At 42.9% G+C, this 26,602-nt stretch overlaps 1 protein-coding gene across 1 annotated transcript in view; it reads left to right on the plus strand.

Moving 5' to 3' along the window:
- The first annotated feature begins 3,785 nt into the window (after positions 1-3,785).
- The window catches only part of capn15 (calpain 15), a 70,313-nt gene continuing 47,496 nt past the window's right edge, over positions 3,786-26,602 (plus strand). The window contains 1 exon segment of the mRNA XM_064923818.1: positions 3,786-5,927. Within this exon segment, the coding sequence (XP_064779890.1) occupies positions 5,749-5,927 (179 nt within the window). The 5' untranslated portion in view covers positions 3,786-5,748.

Genomic DNA, 26,602 nt, shown 5'->3' on the forward strand with positions numbered 1-26,602 from the left:
TCGGTATCGTTTTTTTTTTTTTGCCAAGGGAAATCTCGGATATCGGCCACAAATGTCATTTCGGTGCATCACTAGCTTAGATTTTCGGATAAGCAGAGGGAAAAAGGGCATTAGAAAACATCTACCAGAAAATGTCTTAAAGGGCATCAGAAATACATCAAAACACAATGCTAACTTAAAAGCCCCTGCCAACTAATATCAAAACTTAGATTTAGTTTCGGAGAAATTGTTTACCTTCTGTAAGTTTAAGAAATGTTTCCCTGTAATTCAATTACCAAAAATTAAATTAAAAAATGTATATTTTCTCATCTCTCCCTCATAAGGAGGGAGGATAATGAAAGTTCACAGAATTAACAAGTAAATGTAGACCTAACAATTAGGTGTAGTTTTTTTACTGATATCAATTTTGTTTGAGTTCTTAAGTGATTAAAACGGGTAATTCTGTTACCGAAGTCTATTCCCCTTTGTCGGTGATTGGTCAACAGTAGGGATTCTTCACTGCATTGTTTGTTGTCATTCAACGAGGGACGACTCATTTCCATGAACCTTTTGTTCACTTAAGAAATACTGATTAGTATTTGATTAGTTAGATGTAAATTTCCGCGACTAAGATCTCCTCTGCAAAAACGTCAAAATGAATGACATGTTTCTAGAATGATCTTAGATTCATTCTGACTACTTTGAGAAAGTGTATATTGGCTACGGCATCTCAAGATGGACAAACAGTACTATTGCCGCTAATTCCATTGCCAAGGTTTGCATCTTCAGTTTTTCCACGCAATTAGTTGTTGTACATTTTTCATTGGGACGTGTTAGAAGTAGTCCTTGTGCATAGAGTTGTGTGGATTGTTAAACTTTGTTTGACATACATTTGAATGTAAAATAGGGGAAGTGTGTTATAGACTATAGCTTTTGATCAGCACCAATGTCAATAGTGTTATATTATTACATTTCATACAGTAGAGCTTTACTATGTAAATGCTCCAGTAGTTCTGACTCGTCGGACCAGTTTGGGTTCTTCTTTCAACATGTGTGACAAAACAGGAAGAGGCCTTCTACAGAGAGGCATGACCTTTCCTTGCCAGGTACACACGCACGCAGTTATAGACAAGTATGGCCCAGCCAATTCACCACTCCCTGTTCTATTAAACAAAATGGCCTATGTGTTGCAATATTGAATGGACTGTGTGTGCTGCTCCCTATTGCTTGCTATGTAGCTAATGATTTACCCACTGTTTTGCTGTGGAAACCAGACTGGAGTGCAATTGTTGTGTCTTAGAGGTAGTCTAAAATATACACTGTAGGCCTATCACTTTTTCAGTGTTTTCTACCAAGGAATATTGTGAAGAGAGGAAGGGAGGAATGAGGTCAAAGTGGTATGGAGGGAAGAATAAAGGATGAGAGGAGTGGAAAGAGGAAGAAAGGGAGATTCGGGAAGTTGAAGGCTTATCTCGGCAATGTGAAGGGACAGTTGAGCAGTGATTGGTGGTGCTGTTCCACACTGGCTTATTAACCCTTTATTGACAGATGAAAGCCGTTTTCCCTTTTTAAATACTTTTTGAGCTTTAATACCTCTCCTTTCATTTTCACAGTTTATGATAAGTAGCCTAGCCTCCTGTAATTATCATATAATAATACACATAGCCTACAGTATGTAGTGTTATCGTACTCAAGTCCGGTCTCGAGATCACATATTGTGTGTCTCGTTGTCGGACACATTTTTACTTTTCTTGACACGGTCTCGGACAGTGAGGACTGTAAATTTCTTCCCGGGACCAACAGAGTAAAAAAAATATATATATATATATTGTCACATACACATTTTCAGTATCCATTCAGTCAGTGCATAAAACTTCTTCGTCTGGCTAGATGTCCATGCTCCTTTCATGACACACTTTTTTTTATTGCCTATTGAAACTTGGGCTTCCTACTTTACTCGTAACATTACTGTCCTTTACTTTCATTGAAAAATATCCTCAAACTTTGTTGGGCTTGTCAGAATTTTCTTGGAAGGGAAGAATCAGGGAAATTGTTTGAAAGTTGCACAGTCACTATTAGTAAGGGAAGACCGGGGAAGTTATATCATATTTTGTCTTATCTATACTGAACAAAAATATAAATGCAACAATTTCAGTGATTTTACTGAGTTACAGTTCATATAAGAAAATCAGTCACTTGAAAAGAATTAGGCCCTAATCTATGAATTTCGCATGACTGGGCAAGGGTGCCGCCATGGGTTGGCCTGGGAGGGCATAGGCCCACCCACCCACTGGGGAGCCAGGCCCAGCCAATCAGAAAAAAGCCTTTTTGTTGGGAAAAACTTGATTACAGACATAAATACTCCTCAGCCTCATTATATGTCCAGGTGGCTGGTCTCAGACGATCCCTCAGGGGAAGAAGCCAGATGTGGAGGTCCTGGGCTGGCGTGGTTACACGTGGTCTGTGGTTGTTAGGCCGGTTGAACGTACTGCTTTAAAACTGCATTGGAGGCAGCTGATGGTAGAGAAATGAACATTCAATTCTCTGGCAACAGTTCTGGTGGACATTCCTGCAGTCAAAATGCCAATTGCATGCTCCCTCAACTTGAGACATCTGTGGTATTGTGTTCTGTGTCAAAACTGCACATTTTTTAGAGTGGCCTTTTATTGTCCCCTGCACAAGGTGCACGTGTGTAATGAGCATGCTGTTTAATCAGCTTCTTGATATGTCACACCTGTCAAGTGGATGGATTAACCCATTTTTGCACGACATTTTGTGCATATGGAACATTTCTGGGATCTTTTATTTCATCTCATGAAACATGACACCAACACTTCATGTTGCGTTTTATATTTTTGTTCAGTATGTTATAGACCTGTTTGGGTTAGTGGTAATTTGTAGAGTGGCTCTCTATTTGCCCTCAGCATGCATTTTGTTCAGCATTCTGAATGTCTGAAGAATCCATATGTTCTTCTGAAATATGGACACACAACATCTCAGTTCTTGGTTTGGACTCCATTTACTCCGGTCTTGGTCTTGAATCGGGCTCGCTTTATGTGGTCTCGAACACAACACTGACAGTATCAGTCCTGCTACTGAGTAACACTTGATGGAGCGTATTTATCAGTTTTGATCTCTTGAATTAAGCCTTTCACTTTCTCTGACAACATCCTAATGCGCCTGCGCGCTGCTTGACTCGCTGTCATTCTCTGTTAAGAAGAGATTGCATCTGCATCCGCTGCACTTATCAGAGAGGGAGAATTATATATATTTTTAAATATAATGCAATGAAAACAGCCCCCGGCGCAAAACATACAGTGGGTCCAGGATGGAGCATTGCAGTATGGGTAGTAATTTATTTCTGAAGCGACGACGGGGCGGAAGCGAGGATGTTTCCTAATAGAAGTCAAAGAGGATCAGCATCATAAAACACTGGAATTATGAGCGCACGAGAATGGACCGGGCAGAAGACAGTGGAATTTGAGTCTAAAATCAATTCTGGATGAGACTGTTTAGTACCATTTTCACGTTTTTAATAGTCTGATATGTCGGCTCTGGCATGATGAGTCCCTGCCCTCAATACAATTTAGTCAGCTCCGGAGTTAGTCACTGGAAACTGGCAGATTGCTACAACTGTAGCCTACATGGTTTATTCTGAATTCGCCTCTGTTTTGCAGTCCTGCCACTGACGGTAATTCGATACATTGTTAAATGCCTTTGTAGGCGACGCTTTACATTGTAGTTAACTACATTGTAAAAGCAAGACTGTATTGGCATGAATGAAATATGTTTCATCTTCACTATTGGCGCAGCTCATTTGATAGTGATAGGCTGTGAGCCTTTACATAGCTTTTTATGTCGATAATGAATATACGTGAGACTGAATAAATTAAGTGTGGTATTGTATTCGCGTGTTAGAGGCACCAGGCAGGCTACAGTTTTTGTCTCCATGGGAATAAAAAATGCATGTGCATATAATTAGACTTCACGCCTTCATTGCACCGGAATGCACCATCGTAGTTCCCCGGCATAGTTAGCCTCCTCGCTATGACAGGTTGGCACACATAAAGCCTACTGTATACAAATGAACCACCAGACCGCCGCATCATCGATGGGATCAGACTAAAAATAAAGCTAGGAATAGGCTACCCAGACTGCGGGACGGAACCGGGATCATCTCGCGTTTCGTACGGTGGACGCACCGGCAAAAGGACTGCAGACCATAACGGGACACTCCGCTATAAAGGTCGCACGTGTCGAATATTTAGTAGAACTTCTCTTTGGATTGGGACTGCCTAGGAACATTAGACATATTTCATTATGTGTTGTTCGTGTTCTTCCCTGCGCTTTATGTAGGCCTGCGTACACGTTGTTTGGGTTTTGTTCAATTTCAGTTCCCGAAGTTCATGTTTGTTTTCATGTTATAATAGCTATTCGGGACAATACCTCAGTCAGAGTAGCCTAGTTGTGAAGAGTGCGACATTTTGTAAGCACTCAGTATCCCACATTTCAGCCACTAAGAAATGCAACGGGGTGATTTGAGCAAAATTCTGGGTAATCCGATTTAGCAGCTGTGGGCAAGTGTCGAAATGTGAAAGATGAGCTTTGGATACCAGAGCTTCAGTCAGTGTGCCAGCAGCGCCTGCACACAGAGAATCACTCGGGACAACAAGTCAACTGAGACAGTAGACTGAGACTGTGCTTCTCAGATAAACATTACAGTAAAAAATAATACAAAATTAAAGGACTTATTGGTTTAGTGTATTCAGATTTTCTTTTGATTTAAAAGCTTATTCAAAGCCATATAAATAAATAACAAAAATAACCTCCTATTTGACAATAGCAAAATCACTTGGTTTGTTATCCATGTCATGGTTTGTCCTTTAATTTGACATTAATTAATTCTGGCTTAAGCAAAACCAAAAACCAATGCCCCAGACCTCTGCCAGTCACTTTTCAGTTAATTTTTTTGGTAAAAATGTTTGATTCCTTTTTTGTCAACAAACAAAAAAACATTCCAGTGCCTCAACTGTGCCATATTATCTCAGAGATGTCGATTGACGGAGGACCCGGTCATGTTTGTGTGTGCTCCTTCCACTGCCTGTGTCTGTGTGTGACAAAGGATTCAAGCATGATGGATCAGGCATGAGACTGCATACGCGAGGGAAGAACACTGCAAATAGTGCAGAAGGAATAGTTGAATGACACTCCAGACAACATGGCCCAGAGAGTTAGTTAAGAGGCCTACAAGTCTACGACAGAGGAAAAATTGGTACCCACTACAGAGAAGAGAGGAGTGTGAGTTATTTCCTGGTGAAAGTGTCAAATTGGAATCAGTGCCCGAGGCAAGCAATTACAGTTTGTATTGAGCACTTCCTCCTCGCTGTGGGAAATCCACCCTGATCTGGAGTTTGAAACGTCGTGTTTCACTTGTTTTTTGAATACCCTCGCTTTGATTTCCTCATTATTGCCTTTCTATTAGATTTTTTTGGGGATATAGCCATCTTCAAGCACACTTGGACTCACTTCACAGGATGAAATCCATCCCTTTTTGAAATGGGGCTTGTTTTTCGAATTGTGCCAGTTGGAAATGTGTCAGGACTGAGAACACATGAGCAGGGTTTTCACCCAGCCCTAGTTTCCCCCATCCCCCACCCTTAAACTGTAAGCCTGAGATTGAGACACAAGGCACTGTCACTCCGCTCCTCCCCATCCCGCACATTTTGCGGGTTCAAAGGGTGAGAACCCCAAGTAGACTGCAAAAGGAGGATGGGGAGTTCTGCCTCCTCTCTCACCGCGGAGACCGAGTCGGACCACGGCTTCCGGAGCACCCCGTACCCGTCGTCGCCTCCTATGGGCTGGCTTAGGAACAGCCACAGCAGTCCTGTGTGGGGCACCACCTTCATTACGCGCCAGCAGCATCTGCCACCTCCACACAGAGAGCGCAGGTAAGAGCCAACACTTCACTCCTCAGTCCACTGCATCTTGGCGAGAGGGCCCGACTGGTCAGGCCTGTTGATGGGCAGCAAGGAGAGAAATTGGCCATGCTCTGTAACACTAGGGCTTGTATTACACAGGGACTGCTGTTACCGGGAGCAGAAAGAGTGAGAATAAAGGACAGATAGCTTTGTTGTGCAAATCACAACATTGTGATAGGTGTTGTGTGTTGTCTTTGAGTGGTATCCTAAGGGTGTTTTGTTATTTTTAGTGTGGCAATTCTCAGAGCACTCAGATCCACTCTAAATCCAACACCTGCCGCTTCCCTATACAGATTTACTGTAGACTATTATGTCATATTCAAGCCTTTTCAATAAAATATTTTTACATGCACTGACAATATTGCAGTATCATTAAATCTGGTAAAATATTATCCAATCAAAACTATTGTTCCACCACCAAATTTGATCTAATCATAGTTCCACTTTAATGTTTTATATCCAATATGATATCCAAAATCCACTTAAGCTGGATTTGACATCTGACAATCCTGCCTCTTAGTACCTCCCTCTTCAACTCTATGTGCCGAATTTGAGGAAAAGCTGATTGGATCGGTGTGCCAAGTTGATTACACCCATGGAGTGACCCAGACACAAACTCTCTCACCGGGTTGTTGGGGAAGCTCGTACAGATGGGCAAAAACGTATTTATTCAGCCACCAATTGTGCAAGTTCTCCCACTTAAAAAGATGAGAGAGGCCTGTAATTTTCATCATAGGTACACTTCAACTATGACAGACAAAATGAGAAAAAAAAATCCAGAAAATCACATTGTAGGATTTTTAATGAGTTTATTTGCAAATTATGGTGGAAAATAAGTATTTGGTCACCAACAAACAAGCAAGATTTCTGGCTCTCACAGACCTGTAACTTCTTCTTTGAGAGGCTCCTCTGTCCTCCACTCGTTACCTGTATTAATGGCACCTGTTTGAACTTGTTATCAGTATAAAAGAGACCTGTCCACAACCTCAAACAGTCACACTCCAAACTCCACTATGGTCAAGACCAAAGAGCTGTCAAAGAACAGCAGAAACAAAATTGTAGACCTGCACCAGGCTGGGAAGACTGAATCTGCAATAGGTAAGCAGCTTGGTTTGAAAAAATCAACTGTGGGAGCAATTATTAGGAAATGGAAGACATACAAGACCACTGATAATCTCCCTCGATCTGGGGCTCCACGCAAGATCTCACCCCGTGGGGTCAAAATTATCACAAGAACGGTGAGCAAAAATCCCAGAACCACACGGGGGGACTTGGTGAATGGCCTGCAGAGAGCTGGGACCAAAGTAACAAATACTTTGGAGGGCTCCCAGGCTAGACAACTGTTGATTCCATGCTGTCGCCTTAGTTTGCGAACACTCGCTACACCTGGCTCTGTTGTTTGACCTCTGTCGGTACCTGCCGTCCACTAACAGATGGCCGCCGCTGCGCAGATGGCAGAGTCCTCCCTGCAAACTGACCGACCGCCTAGTGTAATTAATGGTGTTGTAGTCTATAAAACCTTGAAGGATTCGCCAGTCTCATTAAACATCTTGTTAGCTTAGGGGGTTAGCGTTAGAGGCCCGGTCATTTTTCAAGAAGGAAGTGAATGTGAAACCGGATGAAGCATGGTTTCAGAAACAGCTTGCTGTTTGAAAGAGTCCTGATGTTTTGGTCATGTGGGCAGGATGTGCTTTCATTGAATATTTCCCCACCTCGATTATGCCACTCTTTGAGTCTGAGTTTTGAATGATTGAGGATATAGGCCTAGCTAGTCAATAATGTGAAAGGACAAGCTAGTTTGAATAACCAGTTTTTGCCTTTTAGCTCATGATAATTGAAACAGGTGGCTCCAACTTTCTGTGATTAGTCTACTGCCTTCAGAGGAGCTACGGGAAAAGACATGTTTCTTTCTTTTTCATTCCCGCTCATAGGTTTGAATGTCAGCTCTCCGGGAAGGAGAACAGTGGAGCTGCTATCGGCTTCCACCTCCGGTGTATTGATGTTATTGCTGAGTCACCGGGGGAATCAAGTCCGGTTGTTGGTTATTGATTTTCTGAAGACTTATCAAATGTCCTTACAATGGATGTCATTATTTATTCAGTGTTGGCCTTTTCTAGCTCATTCATCTCTCACTACTATTGTCTGAGCTTGTCAATACTTACTCCGCTGCTGCCCCTCAGTTAAGTCAAACTGTAGTATCTCTTGGAGAGGTCTTATAGGTAGGGCGGTGACGGTTGTGGAATTTTGGATGACTGTGGTGTCCGTAATCTTTGATTTTACCTCTATTTAACTAGGCAAGTCAGTTAAGAACAAATTCTTATTTTCAATGACGGCCTAGGAACAGTTGGTTAACTGCCTTGTTCGGTGGAAGAAAGACAGATTTTTACCTTGTTAGCTCGGGGATTCGATCTTGCAACCTTCCGGTTACTAATCCAACGCTCTAACCACTAGGCTACCTGCCACCCCAATAATAATAGCTTTGTCAGTGTCGGTTTGCATCATTAGATACTGATAACCAACTGTGCTATTTTGTTTGTTTTTTCGCATTGTTTGTAACTCATGTTGTACTTAATGTTGCTGCTATTTATGATGGAAAATAGCTTTTGGACATAAGAACAGCGATTACTCACTTTGAACTGGACAAAGATTTTTATTTAATGAGTCCAACGCGAAGGATATACTGTTTTGTTGAGACAAGGCCCAAATCCCCGTCATCAAATCATCGAAAAAGGGGGAGGAGGGCAGAGTGCCTTTGTAAGAATGAGGACAGAGCAGCTACTTCTGGTAAGACAAGGAGCGGGTTGTGTGTCAGTTTGTCAATAACTGCTGTTGCACGGTGTTTAATATTAAAGAGGTCTCGAGGTATTGCTCGCCTGAGGTAGAATACCTCATGATAAGCTGTAGACCACACTATCTACCAAGAGAGTTCTCATCTATATTATTAGTAGCTGTCTATTTACCACCACAAACCGATACTGGCACTAAGACTTTACTCAACGAGCTGTATAAGGCCATAAGCAAACAAGAAAATGCTCACTCAGAAGCTCTCATAGTGACCAGTGACTTTAATGTAGGCAAACTTAAATCCGTTTGACCTAATTTCTACCATCATGTCACATGCAACCAGAGGAGAAAAAAATTATAGACCACCTTTACTCCACACACAGAGACGCATAACAAAGCTCTCCCTCGCCCTCCATTTTGCAAATTTGACCATGATTCTATCCTCCTGATTCCTGCTTAAAAGAAAAAACTAAAACAGGAAGTACCAGTGACTCGCTTAATACGGAAGTGATCAGATGCTACGCTACAGGACTGTTTCGCTAGCACAGACTGGAATATGTTCCTGGATTCATCCAATGGCATTAAGTAGTATACCACCTCAGTCACCGGCTTCATCAATAAGTGCATCAACGCCGTCGTTCCCACAGTGACCGTATGTACATATTCCAACCAGAAGCCATGGATTACAGGCAACATCCACACCGAGCTAAAGGCTAGAGCTGCCGCTTTCGAGGAGCGGGACACTAATCCAGACGTTCACAAGAAATCCCGCTATGCTCCCAGATGAACCAACAAACAGGCAAAGCGTCAATACAGGGCTAAGATCGAAACCTAATACACCGGCTCTGACGTGTACTCAAAGCATGCGTGGACCAACTGGCAAGTGTCTTTACTGACATTTTAAACCTCTCTCTGACCGAGTCTGTAGTACCTACATGTTTTAAGCAGACCACCATAGTCCCTGTGCCCAAGAATGCTAAGGTAACCTGCTCTACTTCTTGAACTGCATTGTTGGTTCAGGGCTTGTAAGTAAGTATTTCACGGTAAGGTCTACTACACCTGTTGTATTCGGCGCATGTGACAAATAAGATTTGATTTGAACCCCTTTATTGTTTCAGGAGACCCTTTTACACTGTGTTCAGGGGCATCTCCATAGCAACAATCCTCTGTCTCCATCACCAATCAGACTCGAGCCTCAGTCAGCTGAGTTCATATACACACATGCATGCACATCTCACCACACATGCTCACGTAACACTGCTTTTTGTAGCAAAGAGGGTCTGCGTAGACACACAACACACACAACGCACTCACTCACACACACACAGATCCTCTAACAACATGGCTTTGAGGAGCAATGTATAATGATGCTTGGAGCGCACCGTCGCCCTCTCGTTCACCCCACACACATACACATTTCTGCATGAGTCTAACGAGGTTAGGCAAGCCTAGCTGAGCCGTGGCAGAGGATGAAATATAAAAACAACAGCTCAGCTTAAATTTGCTGATTCATGTCGAGGGTTTAGTCCCCGAAAAGTAGTTCTAGTGTCCTCCTGTAACACACTGGGCTCTTTCTCTGGCTGTTTCTTTCCAGCCCCTGAAAATTGGCAAACTGTCCCGTCTTTGTCTATTTCTTTTAATTCAGCTTCTCCCAGCAGTGACTCATTGGTCATGGGAAGGGTCCGTGTACTAAATCAGTATTCTTCACTTCGCTTTAATCACAGATTTAGGCTTGCTTAAGAAAGCAACCCACACATAAACTAAACACTTAAACTAGCTATGCATTCAATGGTTGTTGTTTTTTTGCCTGGGTCTATGATGGTAACAGGTCTCTACAGAAACGTAAGCCTTCAGGAAGTATTCACACCCCTTGACCTTTTCCACATCTTGTGTTACAGCCTGATTTTTTTTAAATTTATTAAATTGAAATTTTGTGTCACTGGTCTACACACAATACCCCCCCCCCCCCCATAATGTCAAAGTGGAATTATATTTTTAGAAATGTTTACAGATTAATTTACTTTTTTAAGCTGAAGTGTCTTGAGTCAATGACTACCTCATCTCTGTACCCCACACATACAATTATCTGTAAGGTCCCTCAATCGAGCTGCGAATTTCAAACACAGATTCATCCACAAAGAAGGACACATATTGGTAGATGGGTAAAAAAATACCAGTCACTACAAAGTCACTACAAAGATACAGGCGTCCTCTCTAACTCAGAGAGGAAGGAAACAGCTCTGGGATTTCACCATGAGGCCAATGGTGACTTTTTAAAAGAGTTACAGAGTTGCATGGCTGTGATAGGAGAACTGAGGATGGATCAACAACATTGTAGTTATTCCACAATACTAACCTAAATGACAGAGTCAAAGAAGAAAGTCTCTACAGAATAAAAAAATATTCAAAAAAATGTATCCTGTTTGCAATATGGCCCAAAAATAAATATGAAAATATGTGGCATAGAAATGAACTATATTTCCTGAATACAAAGTGTTATGTTTGGGGCAAATCAAACACATCACTGTGTACCACTCTTGATATGTTCAAGCAATGGTGGTGGCTGCATCATGTTATGGGTATGTATGCTTGTCATCGGCAAGAACTAGGGAGTTTTTTTAGGATAAAAATAAACAGAATAGAGCTAAGTTCAAGCAAAATCCTAGAGGAAACCCTGGTTGTCTGCTTTCCAACAGAACTGGGAGACAAATTCACTTTTCAGCAGAACAATTACCTGAAACAAGGCCAAATGTGACTTGTTTCTGGAGGATGGCCATATGTCGCACATCACTACTTTACAGTGAGGCATTTGAAAGTTTAAATGTATTAATTTTATCAGAATGTGCTTTTTGGCAGAAATGCCTCCTGGAACATGTGAACTTTCATGTGCCTTAATAACAAACTTGTATGCCATCTGTAAATACAAATACAATTGTTAAATTACGAGCCTATTTGGTTTAGCTACGGAAAAAGACAGGAACCTTCCCACTAGCCATGATTGGCTGATATAATGGATGGGCTGGGCATGCCAAGAGATGAGTTCGGATTGGTCTGCTATATAACACGCTTTTGTCCATAACATGTCTGCTCAGTATGTGTAGATAATCCTTTCCACTGCTGCTCTTTTGAAAGATATAACGTTAGCCATGGAGATTTGTAAAAGTGTTGCTACTGCTCTCAACAACATTGCTGCACATTGACACAACAACAGGACAAAAAATACTGTAGCTATAAAAAATCTAAAGTTAGCCAGGTGTGTCTGTGGGTGATTTTGGCCATCTATTGTATTTCATGAACGTGTACATGTCTAGACAATAAGTGACCCATCCACTTAGCTGGCATGGAGTAGATTATAGCATTTATTTCACATGACCCATCCATTTAGATGGGGTCTGTGTAAGCATCAGCTAATAATTATAAAATCTTTATAACATATTATAACAATGTCAGATTAGGATATAGGCCAAGGCTACTACTTTCATTACTTTTAGTCTTGAAATCTTTTGTTGTCTACTACACTGCATTATTCACTCTGTTTAGCACATGGCCTCCACATGTGAATCCTTAAGAGGTTGTGAAAGATTCTGAATGGGTATAGACCAAGAATAACTCTCCAGTAGGTCCTCAACTGCAGTGTATGATATACATTTTGTAGCTCTGAGTCTCTACTTTTATCCAATGTAAAAAAAAAAAAACTTTTCAAATGTTGCTACATAATCGAAGCGGTGGGTCACAAATATACACTGGAGTTGCTTACCAAGACGACATTGGATGTTCCTGAGTGGCCTAATTACAGTTTTCGGTTTGAAAATCTATGGGAAGACTTTAAAATGGCTGTCTAGCAATGATCAACAACCAACTTGACAGAGCTTGAAGAATTAAAAAAATAAAATAATGTGCAACTATTCTACAATCCAAGTGTGCGCAAAGGTCTTAGAGACTTACCCAGAAAGACTCACAGCTGTAATCACTGCCAAAGGTGATTCTAATATATTGCCTCAGGGGGTTGAATACTTATGTAATCAAGATATATTCGTTTTATACTTTTATACTTAAAACATGTTTTTTTGTGTTTTTTTTTACAAATATTAGACTTTTTCTTCCATTTTGACAGTAGAGTATTTCGTGTAGATTGTTGACTAAAAAAATGAAACTTAATTAGATTTGAATCCCACCGTCCCAACATTTAGAAAAAGTCAAGGGGTGTGAATACTTTCTGAACGCACTGTATCAGGTTTGCAGAAGGTTTTTCCTCCTTTTGTGATGCTTCCAGGAAATGCTAAAGTGTGTTATCCAGAGACCAAATTGACCTTTTCAAGGTAGTTTCACATCATCTCGGGACCAGTCTTTTTCCATTGTTTCTTCCCATAACCCCATGAGGGCAACTAGGTGGTTATGTGCGGTATGTACAGTGACTGACTTTATGGCAAATTCCCTCAGTCCCTCCTGGGGTTCCTGTCTGCTGTTCCCTGGCTGGTTCCTATTGCAAGCATCTGTGTCTGTCCTAGTATGACGCATGCGAGCGTTTATCATTGCTCCATTCATTCCACTGGCTCTTTTCACTTTAATTGGATTAAAACGGGTCCACATGGATTTGGCAAGCATGTGTTGTGTTTGTGTTTGTCTGACTTATTTCAGTGTGTCTTCCCAACAAGGACTATTGCCTGTCTGATGGGCAGGCCACATCGGGAAACTCGTCTCCAAGTGATCAAATCAATTTATATTTGTCACATGCGTCGAATACAGTGAAATGCTTACTTACAAGCCTTTGACCAACAATGCAGTTTTTATTTTTATATATATACTTTTTCTTTTGCTCCCCAAATTTGTTTTTTTTGTTTATCCAATTGGTAGTTACAGTCTTGTCCCATCGCTACAACTCCCGTACGGACTCGGGAGAGGCGAAGGTCGAGAACAGTGCGTCCTCCGAAACACAACCCAGCCAATAAATTGGCCAAGCCGCACTGCTTCTTGACACAATGCCCGCTTAACCAAGGAAGCTAGTCGCACCAATGTTGTGGAGGAAACACCGTGCACCTGGCGACCTGTGCTCAGCGTGCATTGCCCCCGGTCTTCCACAGGAGTCACTATTGCGCGATGGGACAAGAACATCCCTGCTGGCCAAACCCTCCCCTAACCCGGACAGTGCTGGGCCAATTGTGCGCCGCCCCATGGGTCTCCCGGTCGCAGCCTGGACTCGGACCAGGATCTCTAGTGGCACAGCTAGCACTGTGATGCTGTGCTTTAGACCACTGCGCCACTCGGGAGGCCCCCAACAATGCAATTTTAAGAAAAATAAGCGTTAAAGTGTCTGATCTGTAGGGGCGTTATGGAAATTGGAGTCGGTCTATGGTTTCTGGGATAATAATGTTGATATGAGCCATGGTCAGCACTTCATGGCTTCAGACGTGAGTGCTACGGGTCGGTAGTCATTTAGGCAGGTTACCTTGGTGTTCATGGCCACAGGGACTATGCTGGTCTGCTTGAAACATGTTGGTATTACAGACCCGGTCAGGGACAGGTTGAAAATGTCAGTGAAGACACTTGCCAGTTGGTCAGCGTATGCTCAGAGTACACGTCTTGGTAATCTGTCAGGCTCTGCGATTTTGTAAATGTTGATCTGTTTAAAGGTCTTACATCGGCTATAGAGAGCGTGATCACACAGTCTTCCGGAACAGCTGGTGCTCTCATGCATGCTTCAGTGTTGCCTGCCTCGACGCGAGCATAGAAGTAATTTAGCTCTTCTGTTAGGCTCGTGTCACTGGTCAACTCGCGTCTGTACTTCCCTTTGTAGTCCGCAAATAGTTTGCAAGCCCTGCCTCACCCGACGAGCGACGGAGCCAGTGTATTACTATTCAATCTTAGACCTCTATTGATGCTTTGCCTGTTTGATGGTTCATCAGAGGGCATAGCAGGATTTCTTATAAGTGCCCGGGTTAGAGTCCTGCTCCTTGAAAGCGGCAGTTCTACCCTTTAGCTCAGTCTGGTTGTTGCCTGTAATCCATGGCTTCTGTTTGGGGTATGTACGTACGGTCAGTGTGGGGACGACGTCATGGATGCACTTATTGATGAAGCCAGTGACTGATGTGGTGTACTCCTCAATGCCATCAGAAGAATCCCGGAACATATTCCAGTCTGTGTTAGCAAAACAGTCCTGTAGCTTACCATCTGCATCATCTGACCACTTCCGTATTGAGTGAGTCACTGGTACTTCCTGTTTTAGCTGGTAAGCAGGAATCAGGAGGTTGGAGTTATGGTCAGATTTGCCAAATGGAGGGTGAGGGAAGTGTGTGGAGTAAAGGTGGTGTAGAGTTTATATTTTATTTTTATATATTTTTTTTATATAGACCGTATTACCTGTAGTGAAACAAGGAGCGCTATTTTTCTTTTCAGGTGTAAAACCCCTGCCAAAAATACAACTTACCAAAATGCTACCATAATGCTAACTAGTACTAAGGAATCCCCATAGCGGGTGCTAGGGAAATGCTAACGAGCCCATGCAAACATTTACTACTAAGACAGTCAACCCAGCACATAAATGTATGCAAGTATCGCAAAATGCTGTTTACTTAACACACAACATAAACAGCAGGGATCTTAATCCAGAAGGGGATTGTTGCTGTTCCCATGAAGCTTGAACTTGCAAGTTAACCGTAGCCACTTAGCTAAGACTAGCAAGTTAACGAAACCCAGCTGGAGAGAATTTATTTGGCACGTCTTAGATGGTTAACTTAATAAGATATATAGCTGGCAAACATTTGTAAATTTCATACAAGTGTAACTTGATAACCTCACTTAAATTGTGCTGCAGAAGTGACTCACCTCACGAAGCTCCCATTTTTGCTCGTTGTGCTTCTTTGTAAACAAACATACCTGACTGGCTCAAACAGCTGTTTCGTTTAACTAGTTCCGGTAAGCTTCATAATGAAAAAATGACATGCGAAATGATGAATGCGAGATGCTTTATCTATTACCTAGTGCACAAGTTGGTTGCAGGTATTTGTTTAAAAAGTACTAATATACACTGCTCAGAAAAATAAAGGGAACACTAAAATAACACATCCTAGATCTGAATGAATGAAATATTTGTATTAAATACTTTTTTCTTTACATAGTTGAATGTGCTGACAACAAAATCACACAAAAATTATCAATGGAAATCAAATGTATCAACCCATGGAGGTCTGGATTTGGAGTCACTCTTTGGATTTGGAGTCCGCCTACTCCTGGACAGTCTGTGGTGCAACGTGGCGTTGATGGATGGAGCGAGACATGATGTCCCAGATGTGCTCAATTGGATTCAGGTCTGGGGAACAGGCGGGCCAGTCCATAGCATCAATGCCTTCCTCTTGCAGGAACTGCTGACACACTCCAGCCACATGAGGTCTAGCATTGTCTTGCATTAGGAGGAACCCAGGGCCAACCTCATCAGCATATGGTCTCACAAGGGGTCTGAGGATCTCATCTCGGTACCTAATGGCAGTCAGGCTACCTCTGGCGAGCACATGGAGGGCTGTGCGGCCCCCCAAAGAAATGCCACCCCACACCATGACTGACCCACCGCCAAACCGGTCATGCTGGAGGATGTTGCAGGCAGCAAAACGTTCTCCACGGCGTCACTAGACTGTCACATCTGTCACATGTGCCGAGTGTGAACCTGCTTTCATCTGTGAAGAGCACAGGGCGCCAGTGGCGAATTTGCCAATCTTGGTGTTCTCTGGCAAATGCCAAACGTCCTGCACGGTGTTGGGCTGTAAGCACAACCCCCACCTGTGGACGTCGGGCCCTCATACCACCCTCATGGAGTCTGAGCAGACACATGCACATTTGTGGCCTGCTGGAGGTCATTTTGCAGGGCTCTGGCAGTGCTCCTCCTGCTCCTCCTTGCACAAAGGCGGAGGTAGCGGACCTGCTGCTGGGTTGTTGCCCTCCTACGGCCTCCTCCACGTCTCCTGATGCACTGACCTGTCTCCTGGTAGCACCTCCATGCTCTGGACACTACGCTGACAGACACAGCAAACCTTCTTGCCACAGCTCGCATTGATATACCATCCTGGATGAGCTGCACTACCTGAGCCACTTGTGTGGGTTGTAGACTCCGTCTCATGCTACCACTAGAGTGAAAGCACCGCCAGCATTCAAAAGTGACCAAAACATCAGCCAGGAAGCATAGGAACTGAGAAGTGGTCTGTAGTCACCACCTGCAGAACCACTCCTTTATTGGGGGTGTCTTGCTAATTGCCTATAATTTCCACCTGTGGTCTATTCCATTTGCACAACAGCATGTGAAATTATTGTCAATCAATGTTGCTTCCTAAGTGGACAGTTTGATTTCACAGAAGTGTGATTGACTTGGAGTTACATTGTGTTGTTTAAGTGTTCCCTTTATTTTTTTGAGCAGTGTATAAAATGAAAGTATTAACAGCATTGAAAAATCATACTGATGGGATTTCAAAATACCCCGGGATATGGTATATATGGTATACCATTCAACCCTACTCTGCAACACCTTGTCTGCCTAAACCCGGTCGGACAGTTTTCTCTGTTTAAAGATTCAAACGTCTGCAGCTGTCTCCCCCACTGACAGATTCACCTATCAAATATGAGCGACGGTCGTGAAATATTCACTAACATTACAGTCAGAGGTGAGGTGTTTATTTTTTTTATTTTTTAAAGGTTACTGTTCTATCAGCTAAGTAGTGCTTGGATCATTATTCATCTGCATATGGGGCAAGAGCTGATGAGCTTTGTCTCTGTACTATCACCAGAAGCCATGGGTTAGGTTATATTGAAGTACATCCAGCTGTTTACACCTAGAGAAAGAAGCCAAACATATTTAGGTCTTGATATGCTATTAATTCCCTCCTATGACCTGGCATTTATACAAAGCACCATTTTATCTTATGTTTTTGACAGTTAACATATTGGCCTCTTTAGAAGAAGTGAATGGGCCATTATTACGAAGTGCAGAATACCTCTTCTAACTTCTGTTACCACACAGTCAGTTGTGTGGTTTTGAATGTTTACATGGCTCAAGGAGACCTGTTGAAAAGACCCCTGTTGTGGATGTCTCCCTCCCAGGACATTGCTACCAAAGCTTTCCAGCTTCTACCGCTAACACTTTAGCCTCAATCGCTGAGTCAAATTGTCACGAAAGCTTCAGTTCAGTGTCTTACTTTCATTCCTCTCACTTATCACCAAAGTGTCCGTCTACACTGGCCAAGTCTCAATGTCACCAAGCCCTCTGTCTCGAGTCACCAGTTTCAGTGTGTCACAGCTGGGGTTCTGTCTGCTATCACTGTGGTCCTCAATGTCTTGAGCCTCTGTCCTCTTTTCATACTGTAGTAGAGAGAAGTCTGTCACTAGTGTTGTCTGTAGAATCAGAGGAGTCGAGTGGAAATGTGCTCTTATGTTCCCGTCTTTCTTTGACTCGGCTCTGAGCCACCACCCACTGGGCACACACTGGTTGAATCAGCATTGTTTCCACATCATTGCAATGAAATGATTGTTGAACCAACGTGGAATAGACGTTGAATTGACGTCTGTGCACAGTGGGCAGAGCAGAACAAAAGTATTGCCGTCAGTCTGGCCGAGCTCAAATTTCATCGCACGACTCCCCTCTTTACCATCACGCAGTGTTAATTTGCTCCACCACAATAGGGACAGGAACGTAAGGGGACGGAGGGAGCAGAAGGGAAAACTGTCTTATCAGTGAAAGCCAACCGCTCGAGTGAGTCATGTCGGTGCCAGAATGCTTTACCTGCCGGTTACAGAAGAGGCTCTTCAAGCTAATCCTCGAGTCTCAGGCCCTGCCTGACTCATCATTTCCTCTCTTGACAGACAGGGAGTGGAAGTGAGGGAATGAGGAACGCCAACAACAAAAAAATACTTTCAAGTGGAAAAGGTTTGCTTTAATCTCAGACTGGGAGAAATCTCGCTAGGAAGCGGTGAACAGAGCAGTAAAGTCCCATGAATAAGTCCCGCTGCTTAATGCGTTGGTTTGCCATAGGGTAGATGGCATTCCTGAGCTTAACAAATTCTTTAGGAAGTTGAATGCCAGTGACGTTTGGCATGTTCCAACGTATCCCTCGATATGAACACTGTTTTTATCCTTCAGATTTATGATCTACACACTCTAGATCAAAGGATATTTGGCCATTGATTCAACCACTTGCTTTACTCATTTGTAAAGCAGAAATAACTATGAAGGGGCCTCCCGAGTGGTGCAGTGGTATTAGGCCCTACATTGCAGTGCTAGAGGCGTCACTACAGATCTGGGTTTAATTCCGGGCTGTGTCGCAGCCGGCCGCGACTGGGAGACCCTTGAGGTGGCGCACAATTGGCCCGGCGTCACCTGTATTAAGGGAGGGTTTGGGCTGGTGGGATGTCCTTGTCCCATCGCACTCTAGCGACTCCTTGTGGCAGCCAGGTGCATGCACGCTGACTTTCGTCGCCAGCCGTACGGTGTTTCCTCAGACACGTTGGTGCGGTTGGTTTCCGGGTTAAGCAAGCAGTGCATCAAGAAGCAGTGCGGCTTGTCAGGGTCGTGTTTTGGAGGATGCATGGCACTTGACCTTCACCTCTCCGAGTCCGTTCGGGAGTTGCAGCGATTTGACAAGACTGTAACTACCAATTGGTTATCATGAAATTGGGGATAAAAAGTCATCCCCCCCCAGAGGAAAAAATAATTTAAAAAATCACTATAAAGAGCTTACTGGTCAGTGTGCTGTAAGTGTAAGTGATTAATTTCCATAGCTGTGGGGTGAGAAAGAAGCCACTACCACATCTTCAAGTTCATCTCCCTCAGCGAAGCTACACAGAGTGTCCCTCTGGCAGATGGTAGCTGTACCCATCATTTCCCTGTGAGTGTGACCTTACCCCTTAGTGTCTCCTGCAGTGTCGGCTACACTAAGCGAAGGTAACTCGGGCTAATTACCTGCTGAAGCTCCATTCTTATGTGGGCACAGCTCGCCATGACTGGGCCTCCGCTGTCTTAGCCCCAGTGCCCACCAATGCTGAAATACCATAATAAAGTAGCATCTAGCATGCTGATAGATTGAAGGGTTAGAAACGGAAGTCAGGCCTCCATCTTCAGATATGATGTATCCTTTTATGCAGGAGGGTTAAGTTTGGGTATGGAGATCACAGCCTAATACAGAAGCATGTCTGTTCTACAAAATGTATTCCCAAATAAATGTGTTCTCAAATATTTTATATTCACTTTTAAGCTATGTGCACTGAACTGACATGCATGATTGTTGCTGATGTTCAGATGACGGGGATAAAATCATATATAATGAGCAGCACAGCAGCGCTTAACGCAAACAGCGGAGTGCCGCCTGCTCTAGCCGCGTGCAAAGTAATGCAATGCCTATACTATATAACGCAGGATGTAACTTTCCTGTGCTCCCATTTTTTGGCCATGTAATTTTAGTCTTAACAAAATCAGACAACCCCAAAGGAGAATAGTTGACCTATTTACCTAGTCAGCTTGTTGTGTTTTCATTGCTTGGGAAATATTCCTCTCGGGAGCCATAGTTATTCTGACAAGCAGTCGATACTTTAGAAAGCACTTCCGGGCAAATGTATTTTAAAGCTGTTTTAGCCTTTGTTTTAAAAAAAAGGGGGGGTGCAAGTTTTCCATTTATTTCTCTACCCCCCCCCCAATTGCACCAATTTTTTGTTTTTGTTTGACTGAATAATACTTAATATATTCAGAGGAATAACAATCAGGATGTTGGGTCCAATGGGGTAAATGCAGATGGGCAAACCCCATGCTTCAGCCCATGTATATTTGTTATAGCCACTATGCTGCATTAGTTGGGCTACAGGTGATAATGCTTGTTGCTAATAGCACATCTGATAATGTAGACCATGCATAGGCTATATGCATGGTCCAATATGTTATTTATTTGTTTAGTAACATTTTTGTACGAATATGTTATTGGGCTAATTTCTAGAGGTGGAAATTATATTTCAGTTGGTGTCAGCATCATTTTTTTTCCTTTTTTTGGGGAGAAGAATGTCCTTTTTAAAAAGAGCTTCTCAGTCCTACATAAAAAATTATCCTGTGGGGGACTGGAATTGTTCAAACTTGCAGTTTTATACATGTACAAAATTTATCCTCTTTCTTACATGAAGGGGGAGGTTAAATTGGCCCCAGGCAATCGATCTGAGATCGACTTAAAAGACATGTTCCGGAACTTTGACTGCTTTGGGATGGATGTGTCAATGTGTAGTTCATACATGCAGTTTTGTCTTCTTCTTTTTTTAATGCGATTGAATGAACCTGAATTATCATTCAGATATTATAGGCCTACTGCTGCATTAGCCTATAGGCTATCTCTGAGTTCCATGCGCTCATTTCTTTAGCTGCCAATGGATCATGGTTTGTCAATATGTTTATATGGCAAATGCTGGCGCACTGGCATTAGTTGAATTTTAGCTTTTGACTTTAATCATTTATTTCCGGATTTTTATGATTATCCACGTGACGATAATTTTGACCAATGAAAATATTATTATTGAAATGAAACTGTTCCATTAATGTGTGCATATAAAAATAAGCAGAAGTGGCTCGCAGCAAGTTGGAAGTAGTAGGCTAAATTGTAAGCTTCCCCAAACTTAAAACTCCCGAGCTACCTTTGGTCTTTACTATAACACACCTACAGATAAATGTATTGCAAAAGGGGGGGAAATGTGCCCGCCTATAGAAATCAAATGACCTTTCAACTGATTTGTTCTGGCGCCGGCCTTGGATCTTTAACTCAAATGTATATGTGAATTTGGTCGGGTTGCCCGAAACGTTACATATTGCCACTTTTAAGTTTCAGTCGTGGAGTTTATTCAAATCAAATTGTATCGGTCACATACACATGGATAGCAGATCTTAATGCGAGTTTAGCGAAATTCTTGTTGCTTCTAGATCCGACAGTGCAGTAATATCTAACAATTTCACAACAACAACCTAATACACACAAGTGTAAAGGGATGAATAAGAATATGTACATATAAATATATGGATGAGCGATTGCCGAACGGCATAGGCAAGATGCATAGATGATATAGAATACAGTATATACATATGAGATGAGTAATGTAGGGTATGTAAACATTTAAAGTGACTAGTGATACATTTATTACATCCAATTTTCAATTATTATAGTGGCTAGAGATTTGAGTCTGTATGTTGGCAGCAGCCACTCAATGTTAGTGATGGCTATTTAACAATCTGATGGATTTGAGATAGTTCTTCAGTCTCTCGGTCCCAGCTTTGATGCACCTGTACAGCCCTCGCCTTCTGGATGATAGCGGGGTGAACAGGCAGTGGCTCGGGTTGTTGTCCTTGGTGATCTTTTTGGCCTTCCTGTGACATCGGGTGATGTAGGGGTAGTTTGCCCCCGGTGATGCGCTGTACAGACTGCACCACCCTCTGGAGAGCCTTGAGGTTGAGGGCGGTGCAGTTAATTATTCTTGCTATAACCCCTGCTTTTATGACTTTATTTGTTCTAGCTGTCAAACTCTTGCTCCTAGGCAATGTAAATAACTTCTTATTTTGCCTTTATGTCGTTGTTCTGCCTCTTCCGTGATTCTACACTTCATACTTAAATATATAAAAATCCCCCAACACCAGGATCCTTGCTGTCAGACCCTGCAGTCCCAGCCCCAGTGACAGTCTTGTCCTTAGCGGCTGTGCTGTATGGATTGTAGGGCCCGGGACGATACCAGTGTCCCAATACTCGTTAGTATCGTGGCACGGATATAAAACACAAAGCAGATTGAACTTCTTTAGGAAAACAGCCCTCATGTCGGAAACAATCATCAGCGTGTTGTCATCCAGAGTCACCTTTAATGTATTTTCCAAGCTATGCATGACCTATTTTACATACAACAGGTTTTTAAAGGACCAAAGAGTTGGGTCTGCTATGTGTTTTCATTTTTGCCATGGAACAAAATATTGTGATTGTGGTATCGTCACAGCCCTAATGGATTGCCTGAATTATTAACCAGCAGCTAGCCCCCCAGGGGACTGAGGCTGGGAACAGCACACCACCACATCCACCCAATGATTGGGCCAGGATGCCCTGTAGCCAGCCACAGAGGAACCTATGAGGAAAAGCTTTTAGCGGTGCAGCTAATTATCACTGCCACGTATAGGCTATATGGATTAGCATCCTGCATGATTAGCAGACATGTCCAGAAATTCCAGACTGCCGTTTCTCTATTGCTTGGCCGAGCTGTTCCCTTATATTCTCAAGTGTTGTTGCAGTCGAAGCCGACGTCACATTTGATGTCATTTTTTTTGGGTTGAAAGGCCTTATTATCAAAAGAACTGTCAAGCAGTGCTAGTTAAAAGGAGACGTCCTTGACGTTTATGTGAGAGATGATTCACAACAAAGGAGATCGGAGTCATCTGAAGAGCGACCCCATTTAGCGTTGTGTCCCAGACGAGGGCTCTCTCGGAACAAGCCACTGATTTATGAAACATCCAGCAAGTGCTTTTTTTTTTCATCAAGCTTTATACTTTCATGATAAGCACAAGCCTCTGAAGAATGGTTGCCTTGTCTCTGTCCTGGTCCTCCTTCTCTTTGTGTCTGAATTGATTTTTGTTGTTGTTTTGCAGCCAGTGTAGAGGAGGCTTACAGTGCTTTCGGAATGTATTCAGAGTCCTTCACTTCTTCCACATTTTGTTACATTACAGCCTTGTTCTAAAATGGATTAAATAGTTTTTTCCCTCGTCAATCAATACACACAATATCCCATAATGACAAAGGAAAAACTGGATTTTTAGAAATGTTTGCAAAAACCTGAAATATTCCATTTCCATAAGTATTCAGACCCTTTACTTAGTACTTTGTTGTGGCACCTTTGGCAGGGATTACAACCATCTTCTTGGGTATGACGCTACAAGCTTGGAATGCCTGTATTTGGTGAGTTTCTCCCATTCTTCGCTGTAGATCCGCTCAAGCTCTGTCAGGTTGGATGGGGAGAGTCGCTGCACAGCTATTTTCAGATCTCTCCAGAGATGTTTGATCGGGTTAAAGTTCGGGCTCTGGCTAGGCTACTCAGAGACATTGAGAGTTGTCCCAAATCCTTTGTTGTGTTGTCTTGGCTGTGTTCTTAGGGTCGGTGTCCTGTTGGAAGGTGGACCTTCGCACCAGTCTGAGGTCCTTAGCGCTCTGGAGCAGGTTTTCATTAAGGATCTCTCTGTACTTTGCTCTGTTCATCTTTCCCTCATCCTGACTAGTCTCCCAGTCCCTGCCGCTGAAAAATATCCCCACAGCATTATGCTGCCACCACCATGCTTCACCGTAGGGATGGTGCCAGGTTTCCTCTTGACGTGACGCTTGTTGTTGTTTTTGTCGCACTGCTTTGCTTTACCTTGACTAGGTTGCAGTTGTAAATGAGAACTTCTCAACTGGCCTACCTGGTTAAATAATAATGTGAAATAATTGTATTTATTTTTTAAATCAGGCTAAAGAGCTCAATCCTGGTTTCATTAGACCAGAGAATCTTGTTTCTCATGGTCATAGTACTTTAGGTGCCTTTTGGCAAACTCCAAGTGGGCTGTCATGTGCATTTTTACTGAGAAGTGGCTTCCGTCTGGCCACTCTACGATAAAGGCCTGATTTGTGGATTGCTGCAGAGATGGTTGTCCTTCTGGAAGGTGCTCCTGTCACAACAGAGGAACTATGGAGCTCTGTCAGAGTGACCATCGGGTTCTTGTTCACCTCCCTGACCAAGGCCCTTCTCCCCTGATTGCTCAGTTTCGCCAAACTTCTTCCATTTAAGAATGATGGAGGTGACTGTGTTCTTGGGGACCTTCAATGCTGCAGAAATGTTTTGGTACTTTTCCCTAGATCTGTGCCTCAACACAATCCTGTCTCGGAGCTCTACGGACAATTCCTGTGACCTCATGGCTTTGTTTTTGCACCCACATGCACTGTTAACTGTAGGACCTTCTATAGACAGGTGTGTGCCTTTCCAAATCATGACCAAACAATTGAATTTACCACAGGTGGACTCCAATCAAGTCGTAGAAACTTGTCAAGGATGATCAATGGAAACAGGATGCACCTGTCGCACAGCTAAGGGTCTGAATACTTATGTAAATAAGGTATTTCTGTTTTTTATTTTTAATAAATGTGCAAAAATGTCTAAACCGGTTTTCGCTTTGTCATCATGGGGTATTGTAAAGTAGATTGAGGGGGGGAATATGTAATCATTTTTAGAATAAGGCTGTAACGTAACAAAATGTAAAGTCAAGGGGTCTGAATACTTTACGAATGCTTTATATATACTGCTGTGCATATTTACTTTGTAATTGCGCTGTGGTTTCCCCATCTTCTTGTTTTCACAGAATAATAGAGGTTTGGAGAATCCACAGCAAAAAACTGATGCTTTATTTTGTTTCCCAGAATAAGGCTCATAGGGATGGCTATTTAAGAGGCAGTACATTTAATTTACGTAAAGTATATATTGATTGTGTACCTAGTTAAAGGAAAATTACCATCTCTTTTGAACATGTGACTATGCAGACGTTACAAAAAAAACTGTTACTCTGAATTCTAAGAAGTAAATGTCAAGTAAATAAAAAAATAATAGTCTATCTGCTGAATCACTATTGTTGGAAAGGAGGACATGATATGCAAAAGTATGTGAGCAATACTGTGCAATCGTTTATCTATTTAGGACTAGGCTTGTCTTTTTTTTCTTACTTGGCAAGGATAGTATGATTGGGCCAGTCCCTTGGTGTTGGCATTTGTCCCTTTTTTAATGTTGTGAAGAATCGAAACAAACAAACAGTTCCCCCGGTGGCCAAGGAGGGTAATATTTCTCCAAAGGCTGAGTCACTGGGCTGTGGGCCAACCTTGGAAAGACAGCGCTAAGGACTGTCACACAAAGGCCAAATGTCTAACGGCGAGGCAGGGGAAGCCGTTGGCGGCTCGGCTCACTGGCTCTCACACCGACGCTCAGAATGTGGGGCACAGCCAGCCGGCTATGGTGGCATACTCCATCATCGCTGCCTGCAACACTGACCAGACCGCTTCTAACCTGGCCTTCCGTCCCTCAACCGTTGACCTCTTATCCGGTCCTTCCATTGCAAACTCTATTCTGCTCCCCTCTTTGTTCGTCCCTTTATTCATAGTGTTCACTACCTTTTCTGGATATAATCTGCCCCACTATTTAATATTCATCCCTCTGTTCACCCTACTCCTACTCCTAACCAGTAACCCTAACCTCACTCCATCTACCTTTCCACCTCCTCATTACAGGAGGGCGGTCTTTTGTCCTCTTTTCTATGTCACTGACCTGCTCTGTGATTGGTTCAGATCCCAGTGTCAGTGATGTATCTAGCGTCATCTCCTCAGGGCTACAGTGAATGAAGATGAGGAGGAGTATAATGGGCAGCTTGGCTGCTGGGTGGCCAGTGGAAACAAATGTGAACGCAGCAGGGGCTTTGTGCAGGAAAGCAGTCATCTTGCAGTTCTCTCTGCCACTGTGAGCTCTTGGCCCAGAGCCCAGGTCCGCCACACTAAGGAGCTGAAGTGGGCACTTTTAGAACAGCTCCACTAAACACAAGGCCAAGGACAGAAGGGGTGCGCGCGTGTATGTGTGTGTGTGTGCGCGTCACATAGGCTATGCCAGATCATGATCTCTCCATTAGTTCGATTTAATAATGCTTCACTGCAAAATAATGAGCCACTCTTACTATTATGAATCCCGTAATGGATGACCGTTAAAAATTGTGATAAAATCAATAGGAATCCCTCAACGGCTGCTACGGACGAGTAACATTTAATGAGTTCATCATCACGTTGCTCCAGTGAGCACCAAATCAATTGATTTGACAGTGGCAC

This window comes from Oncorhynchus masou, chromosome 18 (genome assembly GCF_036934945.1).
Source record: "Oncorhynchus masou masou isolate Uvic2021 chromosome 18, UVic_Omas_1.1, whole genome shotgun sequence".
NCBI classification, from domain to species: Eukaryota; Metazoa; Chordata; class Actinopteri; order Salmoniformes; family Salmonidae; genus Oncorhynchus; species Oncorhynchus masou.